General features: G+C 49.6%; 1 protein-coding gene across 1 annotated transcript in view; it reads left to right on the top strand.

The window, feature by feature from the left end:
- KAZN (kazrin, periplakin interacting protein) overlaps positions 1–13,647 on the top strand; it is a 1,070,250-nt gene extending 1,056,603 nt beyond the window's left edge. Inside the window, 2 exon segments of the mRNA XM_019461891.2 lie at positions 7,961–8,075; positions 9,916–13,647. Coding sequence (XP_019317436.2) covers positions 7,961–8,075; positions 9,916–10,080 — 280 coding nt within the window. The 3' untranslated portion in view covers positions 10,081–13,647.
- The last annotated feature ends 1,043 nt before the right edge of the window (positions 13,648–14,690 follow it).

Raw genomic sequence — 14,690 nt, 5'->3', positions numbered from 1 at the left:
AGTCAGGAGGATTTAATGCACTTCGATGCATGACAGCAAACCGCTGGCTGAGTGAGTTTAGATTTTCATGGCTTCTGCATTGGAACGGCTTCCCCACTAGACCCGGGGAGCCCCCGGCACCCATGGATCTGAAAACTTAGCTTGATTTGCCCTCCAACCTGCCAGCGCCCCTACATGCCACCTCTCCCCTGCCTTAAACCCCCTCGACAAAGTTTGCCCCGGAAGCAGGACTTCTCTGAGGCAGCTTTAAAGACCCTAGAAGGTTCATTTCTCTTAGCAAGTCTGCCTTCATGTTAGCTTGGGCCAAGGCTCTCAGCTCCCGCGACCCCGATCCCTGGCTGCCTGTCAATCAGAGCCGACTTCTTTGCAAAGTGTTCTAAATGTTACTATGAACCCTTATTATGGCCATTTATTGGACGTCAGCTAAGCTTCGAAGCACGTTTTAACTAACTTCATAAAGTTGGCTACGTTATGATCCCCGTTTTGCAGACCTAGAAACCAAGCTTCCAAGAAACGAAATGGCTTGCTCAAGGTCACACAGCCAATGAATGGTAGAGCCGGGATTTCAATCCTGCTAGAGCTCCGGGAAATTCTCTGGACATAAGCGGCTTGGGTCTGGCAAGGTTGGCGGAGAACGTGCACAAGGCTCCCGCCAAGGCTACAGCCTACCCTGCAGGCAAAGGCTGAACGCCAGAGCCCAGGGGAGACGGGGGTTTGCCCAACATCTAAAAGTAAAACAGAGCAGGTGGGAGGACTGAGTTCGGAACTTCCAGGATTCTGGACCAGGATTCTTACCCCAACACCTCACACGTCCAGCACAGCACTGATATTCTAACAGGGGCCGGAAGACTTCTTTAAAACGTTAGACAGAGGGACGCCTGGGTGGCTCAGTCAGTTGAGCTTCTTGATTTCAGTTCAGGTCATGATCTCACAGTTCGTGGTTTCAAGCCCCACGTTGGGCTCCATGTTGATCATGGAGCCTGCTTAAGATTTTCTCTCTCTCCCTCTGCGCCTCTCTTCCACTCACATGCACGCAAACTCTTATCAAATGAAAAAAAAAAAAAGGTTAGATAGTAAATATGTTAGCACTTGGGAACCGTGTCAAAACACAGACACTCGGTCTATATCAAAAATATACGGGGGAGGAGGAGCCAAGATGGCGGAAGAGCATGGAAGTTTTTTGTGGGTCTCGTGTCCATGAAATGCAGCCAGACCAACACTAAACCAACCTACACACCTAGAAAACTGACCGGAGGATTAACACGACCATCTGCACAACCTGAACCACAGAATTCAGCAGGTACGCCGCACGGAGAAGTGAACTTGGGGAGCAAGAAGGCACAGGAAGGGAGGTGCTTTTGCGAGCGGAGAGAGGACAGAGGCTGGGGGGGGGGGGGCAGAATACGGGAAAAGCACCCCTCCCCAAAAGCAGCTGGAGAGAAAGTGGAAAATTGGAAGCAGCCACAGGGACTGAACTAAAAAGGGAGAAAGAAGAGGGTTTAAATTCCATTAAGACTGTAAACAGGGGGAGCGCAAAGGCTGCAACTCCCCAGCTCGATACCTGGCGGTGGGTGCTCTGGCGGGAAGGGCGAATCCCCAGGAGCAGAGCGGGGTCCGGGAGGTTCTCGGGCCACACGGGGAGAAGCGGTTCCACGGCCGGAAGGACGTTCGGTAGAGGCTGTGAGGCGACCTGGGCCCAGCAGACCCCAGAGAACGGCCCCGATCGCTGGTGCTGGAACAAGGTCGTTAAGGGTGAAGCCTGGTGCCAGATGCGTGTTGCGATTTTCCATAATCCCTGAAAGGCTGCTGCTGCGCTAGCTCGCGAACTTTTTCTGGGGCGGCTGGCACCCGGCCGCGGTCTCTGGGCTTCGGCAGCAGCAGGTTTGGCGAACTTTCCTGGGTGTGGCTGGCTTCGGCCGTTGCCCGGGGAGACCCTCCCGCAGAGGGCGGAAGGGGCCGAAGCCGCAGCCCTTCGGAAGTAAGGGGCCGGGGAAAACAGCCGCATCTGAGACAAAACTCGGGAGAGAGTGACTGCCTGGGGCCTGGTCACGGAGACGGAAGAAGCGGGGAGCAGACGAGAGCTGAAGACAGAGGACGGATGCACGACTGCTGATCGGGGAGAACAGACCGGGTAGCTGGGTGGCGCCATTTTCACGGCTCCCGCGCATGCGCATACACACCTACGAGCGCCACAAGAACCCACCCCAGGAGGCTGGCAGCGCCATCTAGTGGAGAGCGGAGCCGTTACACTGAGCGCTGCCCCAACCGGGCCAACCTCGCTCTTGAAGAACACACGTCTCACCACGGGCTGAGTTTATGGACCATAAAGCGCTTCCTAGTCTGACTTCTAGGGGAAAATGAAGCAATTTCAGTCCTACTTCAATCTGTTAGCAGGTTCATCTATTCAATATTCTTTCTTTCTTTTTTTTATTTTTTCTTTTTCGTTTCTTTTTCTTGAATACAGAAAGAGAAAAAATTCATTTTTATTTTCAATTTTTATTAAAAATATTTTTCTTTAATTTTTATTACTATATTTTTTACTCTTATGTAAATTTTTTCAAGTTCTGTTTTCCTTCCATAATTTTATTTTAGTCTACTTCAGTGTGTTCACCTTTTCGAATTTTCAAACGATCTCCTTTTTTTCGTTTCTTTTTCTTTTTCATTTCTTTTCTTTTTCTTGAATGCAGAAAGAGAAAAACTTCATTTTTACCTTCAATTTTTATTAGAAATATTTTTCTTTAATTTTTTTCTATTTTTTGCTTTTATGTAAATTTTTTCAAATTCTATTTTACTTCCACCATTTTATTTTAGTCTACTTCAGTGTATTCACTTTTTCAAATTTTCAAACGATTTCCTTTTTTCATTTTTTTCTTTTTTCTCTTTTTTCTCTTTCTCGTTTCTTTTCTCCTTCTTGAATATAGAAAAAGAAAAATTCATTTTTATTTTTAATTTTTAATAAAATATTTTTCTTTAATTTTTTCTACTATATTCTTTACTTCTGTGTATGTTTTTTCAAATTCTATTTTACCTCCATCATCTCATTTTAGTCTACTTCAGTGTATTCATTTTTTTCAAACTCTCAAACGATTTCCTTTTTTTTTCTTCCCCCCCCCCCTTTTTTTTCTCTAATCTGTCAAACCACTTTCAACACCCAGACCAAAACACATCTAGGATCTAACATCATTTATTCAATTTGTTGTGTGTGTGTGTTTAATTTTTTAATTTTAATCTTTTTTTAATTTTAATATTTTTTAAATTTTAATTGTTCTCCCTCATTAATTCTTTTTCTCCCTTCAAAATGACAAAATGAAGGAATTCACCCCAAAAGAAAGAGCAGGAAGAAAGGACAGCCAGGGACTTAACCAACACAGATACAAGCAAGATGTCTGAACCAGAATATAGAATCACGATAATAAGAATACTAGCTGGAGTTGAAAATAGATTAGAATCCCTTTCTGCAGAGATAAAAGAAGTAAAACTAGTCAGAATGAAATAAAAAATGCTATAACTGAGCTGCAATCGTGAATGGATGCCACAGCGGCAAGGATGGATGAGGCAGAACAGAGAATCAGCGATATAGAGGACAAACTCATAGAGAATAATGAAGCAGAAAAAAAGAGGGAGATCAGGGCAAAAGAGCACGATTTAAGAATTAGAGAAATCAGTGACTCATTAAAAAGGAACAACATCAGAATCACAGGGGTCCCAGAAGAGGAAGAGAGAGAAATAGGAGTATGTGAGCAAATCATAGCGGAAAACTTTCCTAACCTGGGGAAAGACACAGACATCAAAATCCAGGAAGCAGAGAGGACCCCCATTGGATTCAACAAAAACTGACCATCAACACGGCATATCATAGTCAAATTTACAAAATACTCAGGCAAGGAGAGACTCATGAAAGCAGCAAGGGAAAAAAAGTCCCTAACCTACAAGGGAAGACAGATCAGGTTTGCAGCAGACCTATCCACAGAAACTTGGCAGGTCAGAAAGGAGTGGCAGCATATATTCAATGTGCTGAATCAGAAAAATATGCAGCCGAGAATTCTTTATCCAGCAAGGCTGTCATTCAAAATAGAAGGAGACATAAAAAGTTTCCCAGTCAAACAAAAATTAAAGGAGTTTGTGACCACTAAACCAGCCCTGCAAGAAATTTTAAGGGGGACTCTCTGAGGGGAGAAAAGATGAAAAAAAAAAAAAAAAAAGACCAAAAGCAACAAATACTAAAAAGGACCAGAGAACACCACCAGAAGCTCCAACTCTACAAGCATCATAATGGCAATAAATTCATATCTTTATTAACAAATTGATAGCAAATTAACAAATTAACAAAATTGATAAACCACTAGCCAGTCTGATCAAAAAGAAAAAGGAAACGACCCAAATAAATAAAATCAAGAATGAAAGAGAAGAGATCACAACCAACACAGCAAAAATAAAAACAATAATAAGAGAATATTGTGAGCAGTTATGTGCCAATAAAATGGGCAATCTAGAAGAAATGGACAAATTCCGAGAACATATACACAACCAAAACTGAAACAGGAAGAAATAGAAAATTTGAACAGACCCATAACCAGTAAGGAAATCGAATTAGTAATCAAAAATCTGCCAAAAAACAAGAGTCCAGGGCCAGATGGCTTTCCAGGGGAATTCTACCAAACATTTAAGGAAGAGTTAACACCCATTCTCTTGAAGGTGTTCCAAAAAAATAGAAATGGAAGGAAAACTTCCAAACTCTTTCTATGAAGCCAGCATTACCTCGATTCTAAAACCAGACAGAGACCCCACTAAAAAGGAGAACTATAGACCCATTTTCCTGATGAACATGGATGCAAAATCCTCAACAAGATATTAGCCAACCGGATTCAACAATACATTAAAAAAGTTATTCACCACAACCAAGTGGGATTTATACCTGGGATGCAGGGCTGGTTCAATATCCACAAAACAATTAATGTGATTCATCACATCAATAAAAAAAAGGACAAGAACCATATGATCCTCTCAATAGATGCAGAGAAAGCATTTGACAAAATACAGCATCATTTCTTGATAAAAACCCTCAAGAAAGTAGGGATAGAAGGAGCATACCTCGAGATCATGAAAGCCATATATGAACCACCCAACACTAATATCATCCTCAATGGGGAAAAACTGAGAGCTTTCCCCCTAAGGTCAGGAACAAGACAGGGATGTCCACTCGCGCCACTGTTATTCAACATAGTATTGGAGGTCTTAGCCTCTGCAATCAAACAACACAAAGAAATAAAAGGCATCCAAATCGGCCAGGAGGAGGTCAAACTTCCACTCTTTGCAGATGACATGATACTCTATATGGAAGACCCTAAAGATTTCACCAAAAAACTGCTAGAACTGATTCATGAATTCAGCAAAGTTTCAGGATATAAAATCAATGCACGGAAATCAGTTGCACTCCTATACACCAACAATGAAGTGACTGAAAGAGAAATCAAGGAATCAATCCCATTTACAGTTGCACATAAAACCATAAAATACCTAGGAAGAAATCTAACCAAAGAGGTGAAAAATCTATATGCTGAAAACTATAGAAAGCTTTTGAAAGAAATTGAAGAAGACACAAAAAAATGGAAAAAGATTCCATGCTCCTGGATAGGAAGAACAAATATTGTTAAAATGTCGATACTACCCGAAGCAATCTACATATTCAATGCAACCCCTATCAAAATAACACCAGCATTCTTCACAGAGCTAGAACAAATAATCCTAAAATTTGTATGGAACCAGAAAAGACCCCGAATAGCCAAAGCAATCTTGAAAAAGAAAACCAAAGCAGAAGGCATCACAATCCCAGACGTCAAGCTATACTACAAAGCTATAACCATCAAGACAGTGTGGTACTGGCACAAGAACAGACATTCAGATCAATGGAACAGAATAGAGAACCCAGAAATGGACCCACAAACGTATGGCCAACTAATCTTTCACAAAGCAGGAAAGAATATGCAATGGAATAAAGACAGTCTCTTCAGCAAGTGGTGCTGGGAAAACTGGACAGCAACATGCAGAAGAATGAACCTGGACCACTTTCTTACACCAGACACAAAAATAAACTCAAAATGGATGAAAGATCTCAATGTAAGATAGGAAGCCATCAAAATCCTAGAGGTGAAAGCAGGCAAAAACCTCTTTGATCTTGGCCGCAGCAACTTCTTACTCAACACGTCTCTGGAGGCAAGGGAAACAAAAGCAAAGATGAACTGCTAGGACCTCATCAAAATAAAAAGCTTCTGCCCAGAGAAGGAAACAATCAGCAAAACTAGAAGGCAACTGACGGGATGGGATGGGAGAAGATATTTGCAAATGACATATCAGATAAAGGGTTAGTATCCAAAATCTATAAAGAACTTATCAAACTCAACACCCCAAAAACAAATAATCCAGTGAAGAAATGGGTGAAAGACACGAATAGTCACTTCTCCAAAGAAGTCATCCAGATGGCCAACCAACACAAGAAAAAACGCTCAGCATCACTCATCATCAGGGAAATACAAATCAAAACCACAATGAGATACCCCCTCACACCCGTCAGAATGGCTAACATGAACAACTCAGGCAACAACAGATGTTGGCGAGGATGCAGAGAGAGAGGATCTCTTTTGCATTGTTGGTGGGAATGCAAGCTGGTGCAGCCACTCTGGAAAACAGTATGGAGGTTCCTCAAAAAACTAAAAATAGAACTACCCTATGACCCAGAAATGGCACTATTAGGTATTTATCCAAGGGATCCAGGTGTGCTGTTTTGAAGGGACACATGTACCTCAAATTTATAGCAGCACTATCGACAATAGCCAAAGTATGGAAAGAGCCCAAATGTCCATCGATGGATGAATGGATAAAGAAAATGTGGTATATATATATACAGTGGAGTATTACTCAGCAATCAGAAAGAATGACATCTTGCCATTTGCAACTATGTGGATGGAACTGGAGACTATTATGCTAAGAGAAATTAGTCAGAGAAAGACAAAAATCATATGACTTCACTCACATGAGGACTTTAAGAGACAAAACAGATGAACATAAGGGAAAGGAACCAAAAATAATATAAAACAGGGAGGGGGAAAAACATAACAGACTCTTAAATATAGAGAATAAACTGAGGGTTACTGGAGGGGTTGTGGGAGGGGGAATGGGCTAAATGGGTCAGGGGCACTAAGGAATCTACTCCTGAAATCGTTGTTGCACTATATGCTAACTAATTTGGATGTAAATTTTAAAAAAGAAAAAAGAAAATTAAAAAAAGAAAAAAACATATACAGGGGCACCTGGGTGGCTCAGTTCGTTAAGCATACGACGTTAAGCGTCCGACTTCAACTGGGATTATGATCTCGTGGGTTCATGGGCCCCACGTCCGGCTCTGTGCTGACAGCTCAGAGCCTGGAGCCTGCTTCAGAGTCTGTGTCTCCCTCTCTCTCTGCCCCTCCCCTGTTCATGCTCTGACTCTTTCTCTCTCAAAAATAAATAAACATTTTTTAAAAAGTATAGAACCCTGTTCTCATAGCAAGAAAGGAGGCTTAGACAACACATAAACTAACGGGCGTAGCTGTGTTCCAATAAAACTTTATTTGCAAAATCAGTCAGCGGGCCGGCTCCAGCCTGCAGGCTGCAGTTTGCCTAATCCTATTCTAACAGAAGCCTTCCGCGCTTTAACACAGAGAAGGGAGTAATGGGGTCACTTCAGCCAACAAGTCACTGTGGGGTGGGGCGGGGGAGACACAGATTTCAAAAGCAGGGCGGGGACGATTTTCCTGACGCTTCGGAGTGCATTCGCAGCACAGGGGTGCTTAGCACGCAGAAGGTACGCGGTAAATTGCAGCATTTACGGTCATTGTCACCTGTGTGAGTGAGTGTGTGTGTCTCTGGGTGCTGGTAGCTGACCGGGTCCCCCACCGCTGACTCAGAATGTGTCTCTCCCCAGCTCCTCAGGCATCCGGGAGGCTGAGCGTTTTGGCACACCCCCAGGGAGGGCCTCCAGCGTCACCCGGGCGGGGAAGGAGGAGAGCAGCGGCGGCATCAAATACAAGGCTGGCCGGGTAAGACGCTGACGCCTTCACCCCGGGCTCCTGCAGCCTGGGGAAGGTCTTTTTGTCATCTGGACCCATTGATGCCCCCTCCCAGCTCCTGTCTTGGCTTGTGGAGGGGGACCAATGGACCAGGTCACAGATGCGGAGGGGAGAGAGGAAGACACCTTCAACTGACCTGCATGATGCTTTAAGCCCAGCCCCCCCCTCCCCCCAAAGGCTTAGAGTAGCATCTCAAAGCACAGGTCTCGCCCGCCTGCGTCAGAATCACAGGCAGCTTCTGGGACCCACCTGGGCCTCCTAAATGTTTGTTTATTTTTTGAGAGAGAATGAGAGAGAGGGAAAGCAAGTGTGAGCAGGGGCAGAGAGAGAGACAGACAGACAGAGGATCCCAAGCAGGCTCTGTGGGCTCTGCTCAGAACCCGACGCGGGGCTCGGACCCAACCAACGGTGAGATCATGACTTGGGCCGAAATCAAGAGTCAGACGCTTAACCGACTGAGCCACCCAGGCGCCCCCACCCGGGCCTCCTAAAACCAAGGGCCTCTGGGGTGAGGGGGATCCTTGGTTGCAGCCAAGCCGCCCAGAGGGTTCCATGCACCCCAAACTCTGAGAACCACCGACTTAGCTCTTGAACTCCAATGACCCGACCGATAGCGGCAGATTAGCCTCTGGTATATGGAAGCACGTGCGGTTTGGATCTGTTCACACAGACTCAGACTGACCCAGATTCCTAAATGGAAGTGTGTAGACACAGATGGCCCAAGTGGATAATCCAAAAATTCTTCCATTCATGCAGCAAACGGTTTTTGGATCCTAACTGTGTTTTAGGCACCACCCCGAGCATCAGTGGGACTAAGCATGAATACATTCTCTCCCTTACTCTTACCGTGCTCTCGGTCCAAAACGTGCAGTCTAGAATGGGGTGAAAATGGGTTTGGTGGGAAGGGGCAAATACCTCACTCTTTTTATGTATGAAGCACAGGTATGTATACGGGACACGAACAGAAGCACAGTGTGTCTGTGGGGTGAACATTTGATGGGGGGGGCGGTGGGATTAGGAGAAAATATCGGAAAAGTCTCCGTTTTTAAAGGTGGCAACATGAAACAAAAGATCGAGAAACACGGGTCTGGCAGTCGAGGGAATAAGTAGTTACAAAGCGCCGTCAGGAAGATTATAATAGAGATATGTTCAAAATAAGAGATAAATACACACTGAGGACCTTCTGTGTAGGGTTAATAATAGCCCCCCTTTGCCAACGCCTGGCTGTGTGCTTTACAGATCCAATTTCTACTCTTTGTGACAACTCTGGGAGGAAGGAACTTCTATTCCCACCTTGAGGCTGGGAAAACTGAGGCTCAGAGAGGGCAGGTGACTCATCCCAGGTCACACAGCCAGGAAGTGGCAAAGCAGGGATCGAAAGCCCAGTGTCTGAGTCTCCAAAACACGCACACCCTTTCTGCCACACCAGGAAGTGCTAGAATATTTCTTCTCGACTTGGGAATGCAGTCGGACCTCACGCCCCTGCTCAGACACTCTCGCCTCTCTTGTTACACCCACTCTCCATGCTCCTCCTGCTGAGGAGGGAGGTAGGAGACTTTTGAGGACAATCAGACTATATTTGTCCTCACCCTGGGCAACCAATCAGTTCCTTCAGTTGGGAACGCAAAGCTGTCTCCGAGGGTTGACTCACAAAATCCTCTCGGGGGTCTCTGAGCAGCAGGAAGCACACAGAGAGGTTAGGCAAGTTGCTTAAGGTCACGCAGCAATAAGAATGGGGGGACCCCACGTTTTCCAGGTCCCAAGGCACCCCGTTCCTCTTTTCCTCTGACCTTCATCTCTCTCTTCTCAGCTGCCGCTGGGGAAGATAGGAAGGGGCTTCAGCAGCAAAGACACCGATTTTCATGATGACTATGGCTCTCTTCAAAATGAAGATTGTGGAGACGACGACCCCCAGGGCAGGCCAGAGCAGTGCCGGCTGGAAGGCTACAACGGCCTCGAGGTCACCAATGTGTAAGGGACTGACGCCCCACCAGCCCCAACACGGACACACCCGCGGAGGAAGGGTAGCCAGATGCTGTCACCACTGCACATAGTGGCCGCGGGCCAGGGATGCGCCCCTCCCGGGCACAATCCCAGCAGACTGTCGCAGTTTCAGACGGGCGCTCCGAGGAACGAGGGGACACCAGCCTGCCTGTCTTCAGCGGGTTGTGGACCTGTCCGCTCAGTGGGAGGACCTGTCGGCCCAGCCTCTCTATAACCCAGGCCCCACCCAGAGTGACCGCCAGCCACTGAGCAGGCCGGGTGGTCCCCGGGGCCTTGAACTGAGCTGCCGCGGTTGGAAGGAGGCAGGCAGTTCCCCAAGAGCACCCTCCCAGAAAGCGCAGGTGCGACTCCAGCCAGACACACGGCACCCAGCAAGGGCGGTGCCAGGGGCGAGCACAGCCTGAGGCTGACCTGTCGGCATGGGGGCCCTTCCAGCCAGGCTGGCGGGGCTCCTGGCTCCAGCACCTGTGCCTCCCCACGACTGAGAACCCGGGTTCTGACTCAGCTGGCTGAATCTCCCTTGGGAGACTGCAAAATGGGGCGGTCACTCCCTTCCACCCCAAAAGCCATGGGGCACGGGGGGTGGACGCGGAGAAGAGCCTTTTGCCTGCTCCCAGGCGCGGCTACAGCGCCGGGAGGGTGCGGGGTGGGGAACGGTGCCAGGAAATGCAGGCTTCCTGTCGTCAGGATGGACATCCTGAGGACGGGATCCGGGCTGACTGACTCAGGCCGGCGACGACCAAGTTCGACAACGGGGTTGGGATTGGGGGCAGGGAGATGCTTGTCACTGTTGACCCAACAAACCTGTGTGGTGAGGTCTCAGTCACCTGGAACAGGGGTGCGTTCACCAAGGCCCTCATGGGGATGAAGGCTGGCGAGCAAAGTCACTGACGTGGCGGAGAGAACCCCCCGCCCTTTTCCTGACTCTGCCACTGTTTGGCTCTGTGGCTTCTTGCCGGTGGCCTCACCTCTCTGTGCCTCAACCCCTGCATCCACAACACTTCCTGGTTCCCTCCCAGGGACATTGTGAGAATTAACACGTGCTAATGTCTGTAACCCACTTTGTAACCTCTCGGGAGACAGGTGGCAAGCAATGAGGCTAGAAGGGAGCTCTGAGTTCCCACTTACAGCACCGGACTGACCTTGAACTGGTTCTCCCCAACAGTGTTCCAGTTGGAACAACGTGCACAAGGAGGAAAGGAATCCTTAATGTTCAGACTCTCTAGAGCCCCCAGTAGGGCTTGACCAAAAAGAGAGAGAGAGAGAGAGAAAAAAAAAAAGTCCACAGACACAACCCTTGAAAACCAGTCGGACCCACGTGTTCGGGCTCGAGTCTGTTGACCTCAGCGCTGAGCGATGACTTGGGAGGGACGACATGCACTGGAGTTCCCCTGACACTTTGGTTGTCAAAGCAAATCCTTTGTTGGGACCACGATGCTCGACCGCCATTGGGGCCGTTCGCACCAGAGTCAATGACAGGCCTGAACTCCCAAGACTTGAACAGGTGTCGGCCTCCAAGAACCGTCAAAGTACATGTTCCTCAGCCCAATGAACCAGTTCCCCCTGCGGGAAAAGCCTAAACCGAGGCCTGAGGAACCTGAGAGTGACCCTTCCTCCCCGATGCCGGAGACCATGGTTTTCTCTCTGATCTTAAGATAAGCACAGCTTTTCTTGCCCATGGAAACCAAACGCCCAGCTGGTGGACAGGTGGATGGCCCTCCGTTCATCTGATGTTTAGCCTTCTAGGGTCCCATTTCTGATTCTGTGGCCTTTGGGGGGCGGGCGGGGCAGGGCGGGAAGCTCTGGTATCTAAGGTGGCTTTGCTGAGGTTCCAAATTCCAGCCACATTCAGCCACACCTGGGGCCTGCAGCCCGGAGGGGGAAGTAAAACGTCTTCTAACCCGATGCCACAGGTCACTCCCAAGCCAGCCTCCAGGCTGGGTGTCCCGGAACCCTGGGATCTGCCTCTTGGGAAGCAGCAGACCAGGCAGGAAATGACTCCCACAGGGTGAGCAAGGGTAGCACAAGGGGGCCTGATTATCTGAAGCCAACATTCACCCGAGTTGTCGGAAATGGAGCTTGCCTTTCCCACCCCCGCTCCACCCCACTGGGGACAAGATGGGCAAGCAGACAGTATGGGGGGGGGGGTCACCGGCAGGGATGGCATTGTCCCCAAAATGTGCAACATTGGGCCAGCAGGCCTGGGGCGATGCAGACAACCTCGAAAGCACCTTTCGGTCCAAATGATACCTTAATAGCCCACTCTCTCCTACCTGACGCCCCGGTCCTTGGCAGCCAAGCGACCGTTTGGAATTGGCTTTTCGTGACTCAAGCGGGCAGGGTGGCCGCCTGCAGAACGGGGACCTGCCACATCCCGTGCAAAGGGCCTGAGTCGTGTGGCCGTGGAGGGTGATGTGGCTTCCGGACCTGGGAACGTACGAATGTGCTTCTTGGAGTGGCATCATCTGTGTCCATGGGCGCTGGCCCCTTAGAAAGGGGTAGTTGGTGCCAGAGGCTGGGGGGAAGCAGAGTAGGCAGAGGCACCCCATATTTCTCCCAGAAGCGGGGACCAGGGCCATCAGGAGGCACCTGCCCGGGGAGCCTGGGTGGCTCCATCAGCTATGTGTCCAGCTCTTGATTTTGGCTCAGGTCATGATCTTGTGGTCGTGGGATGGAGCCCTGCATGAGGCTCTGTCCTGACAGCTCGGAGCCTGCTTGGGCTTCTCTCTCTCCTTCTCTCCCTGCCCCGCCCCCTCGCTCTTGCGCGCTCTCTCTCTCCCCCTCTCCTTCTCCGTCTCCCTCTCTCTCCCTCCTTCTTTTTCTCTCTCTCAAAATAAACATTTAAAAAAAAAGTCACCTGCCCAGCAGACTCTCAGCTTTCTGACCCAGACACCTCTGGAAGGTCCCTTTGTCATTAGCTGGGCAGAGCTATTCTCCTAAAAGTCTGTCTGTCTGTCAGCACCTCAGTCACCCACCTGCCCCCTGGGCCCCAGGCTGCAGGGGGCAGGGAGGAGCCACGTGACAACCTGGCCCAGATGAAGGGGGAGGGGAAGGGGAAGGAAGGGGAAGGGCCTCTACGCAGCCCAGGCAGCACAGAGGGGGCCTCAGAACAGCGACCCCAAACCTCGAGGTCACTAAACAGGGCTGCACGTGGCAGAACGGGAAGATGTGGCAGGACACGTCCGCTGCGGGGCCACCCAGACCCTCCAGAGCTCCAAGCTGCGCCCACCCCCTTCCCATCGAAGCCCGTAGGCTCTGGCCCGTCCCGCCCACGCCGCTCTTCGAGGCTCCAACGGGCTCCTGGCGGGTGAGCGGCGAGGAAAGAAAGCCCGTGGGACACGGCGACTTCTGAAGCCCACGTTCTTGGCGACAGTTGGCTGGTGAGAAGGTGTCCCAACCCAGAGGGAGTTTGTTGGCCGCAAAGGGAAAAGTTGTCCACGAACAGAGATGATGCCCCTGCCTTTTAGTTGCTGGTCACGACCCCAGCGCCTTCCCAAGAGTGGATTTTAACACTGTAACAATAAATACTACCGCACAGCGGCTCATTCATAGTAGCCTTTCTCTCCGTGTGTTCTCCTTTAATTTTCCCAACAGCCTCTTTGGGAGAGATTACCCACCCATTTCAGAGATGGGGAAACTGAGGTGGGGGGGTTGCTGAGGGGCTCACCCAGCTCCGTAAAGCTAAGAAGTCCCAAGGCAGGGACTCAGACTCAGTCATCTGCCGCGCCACCCCAGGGTCCTCCACCCTGGCTGCCCACTTCCTGTCGCTGCAACGCTGGGGATCCCACCCCCGCCCCCACCTCCCAGCACAGGACTTACCTCACCAGGGGGCGTCACTCGAAGCGGAGTTGAGAGGCTCTCTGTCCTGCTGGAAAAGCCTGGGGCCTGCGCTCCCCGTTTCCAGGAGGAGAACATCTGATCGGGGACCCTCCCTTAGCATCAGTAGCTTGCCCGCCTCACCCCTCCCGCGGCACTTCCGTTTTCAGATTGCCCTTTGGTATCCGGCGGTGGCCTCAGTCAGCTCAGGCTGCTCCCTGGGGGTCTTCAACAGCCGACGTTTATCTCTCCCAGTGCCACCTCGTCCTGCTCTTGGTGACGGCTCTCTTCCTGCTTTGCAGAAGCTCACCCGTGGCCAGGGGTTTGATTTCGGACAGTGGTAATGTGGTGCAGGGGTGGGGGTGCCCAGAGGACCTCTGAACCGAGACCTAAGTTCTGGGAAGGAGCCAGCCCCGCCAACACCTGGGGGAAGAACGTTCCAGGCAGGGCGAGAGGACAAGCCAGATGCTGAGGATATAATGGTTAATGGAGTCCTGCCCAGCCTCTGCCCTTGCAGACCTTCTAGTCCAACGGGGAAAAGACACGCGAATCAAACACTCCTCTGGCAATGTAAGAGCGTAACTAAGACCGGTGTTGAGAGCAGGGGAAGCTGGTCGTTGGGAGGGCTTATCACGTGGGTGTTTAGTGTGGTCAAGAGGAGGTGAGGCCTGGAGGGAGGCGAGTTCAGCACGTGAAGAGGAGAGGGGAAAGGATTCTAGATTGCCGGGACGGCATGTGCAAAGGTCCCGTGGTAGGCGGGCCAGA

The sequence above is a fragment of the Panthera pardus genome, unplaced genomic scaffold (assembly GCF_024362965.1).
Source record: "Panthera pardus isolate Hobbes unplaced genomic scaffold, ASM2436296v1 HiC_scaffold_11, whole genome shotgun sequence".
In the NCBI taxonomy this organism is placed as follows: Eukaryota; Metazoa; Chordata; class Mammalia; order Carnivora; family Felidae; genus Panthera; species Panthera pardus.
This window is presented reverse-complemented; position numbering and strand designations above follow the sequence as displayed.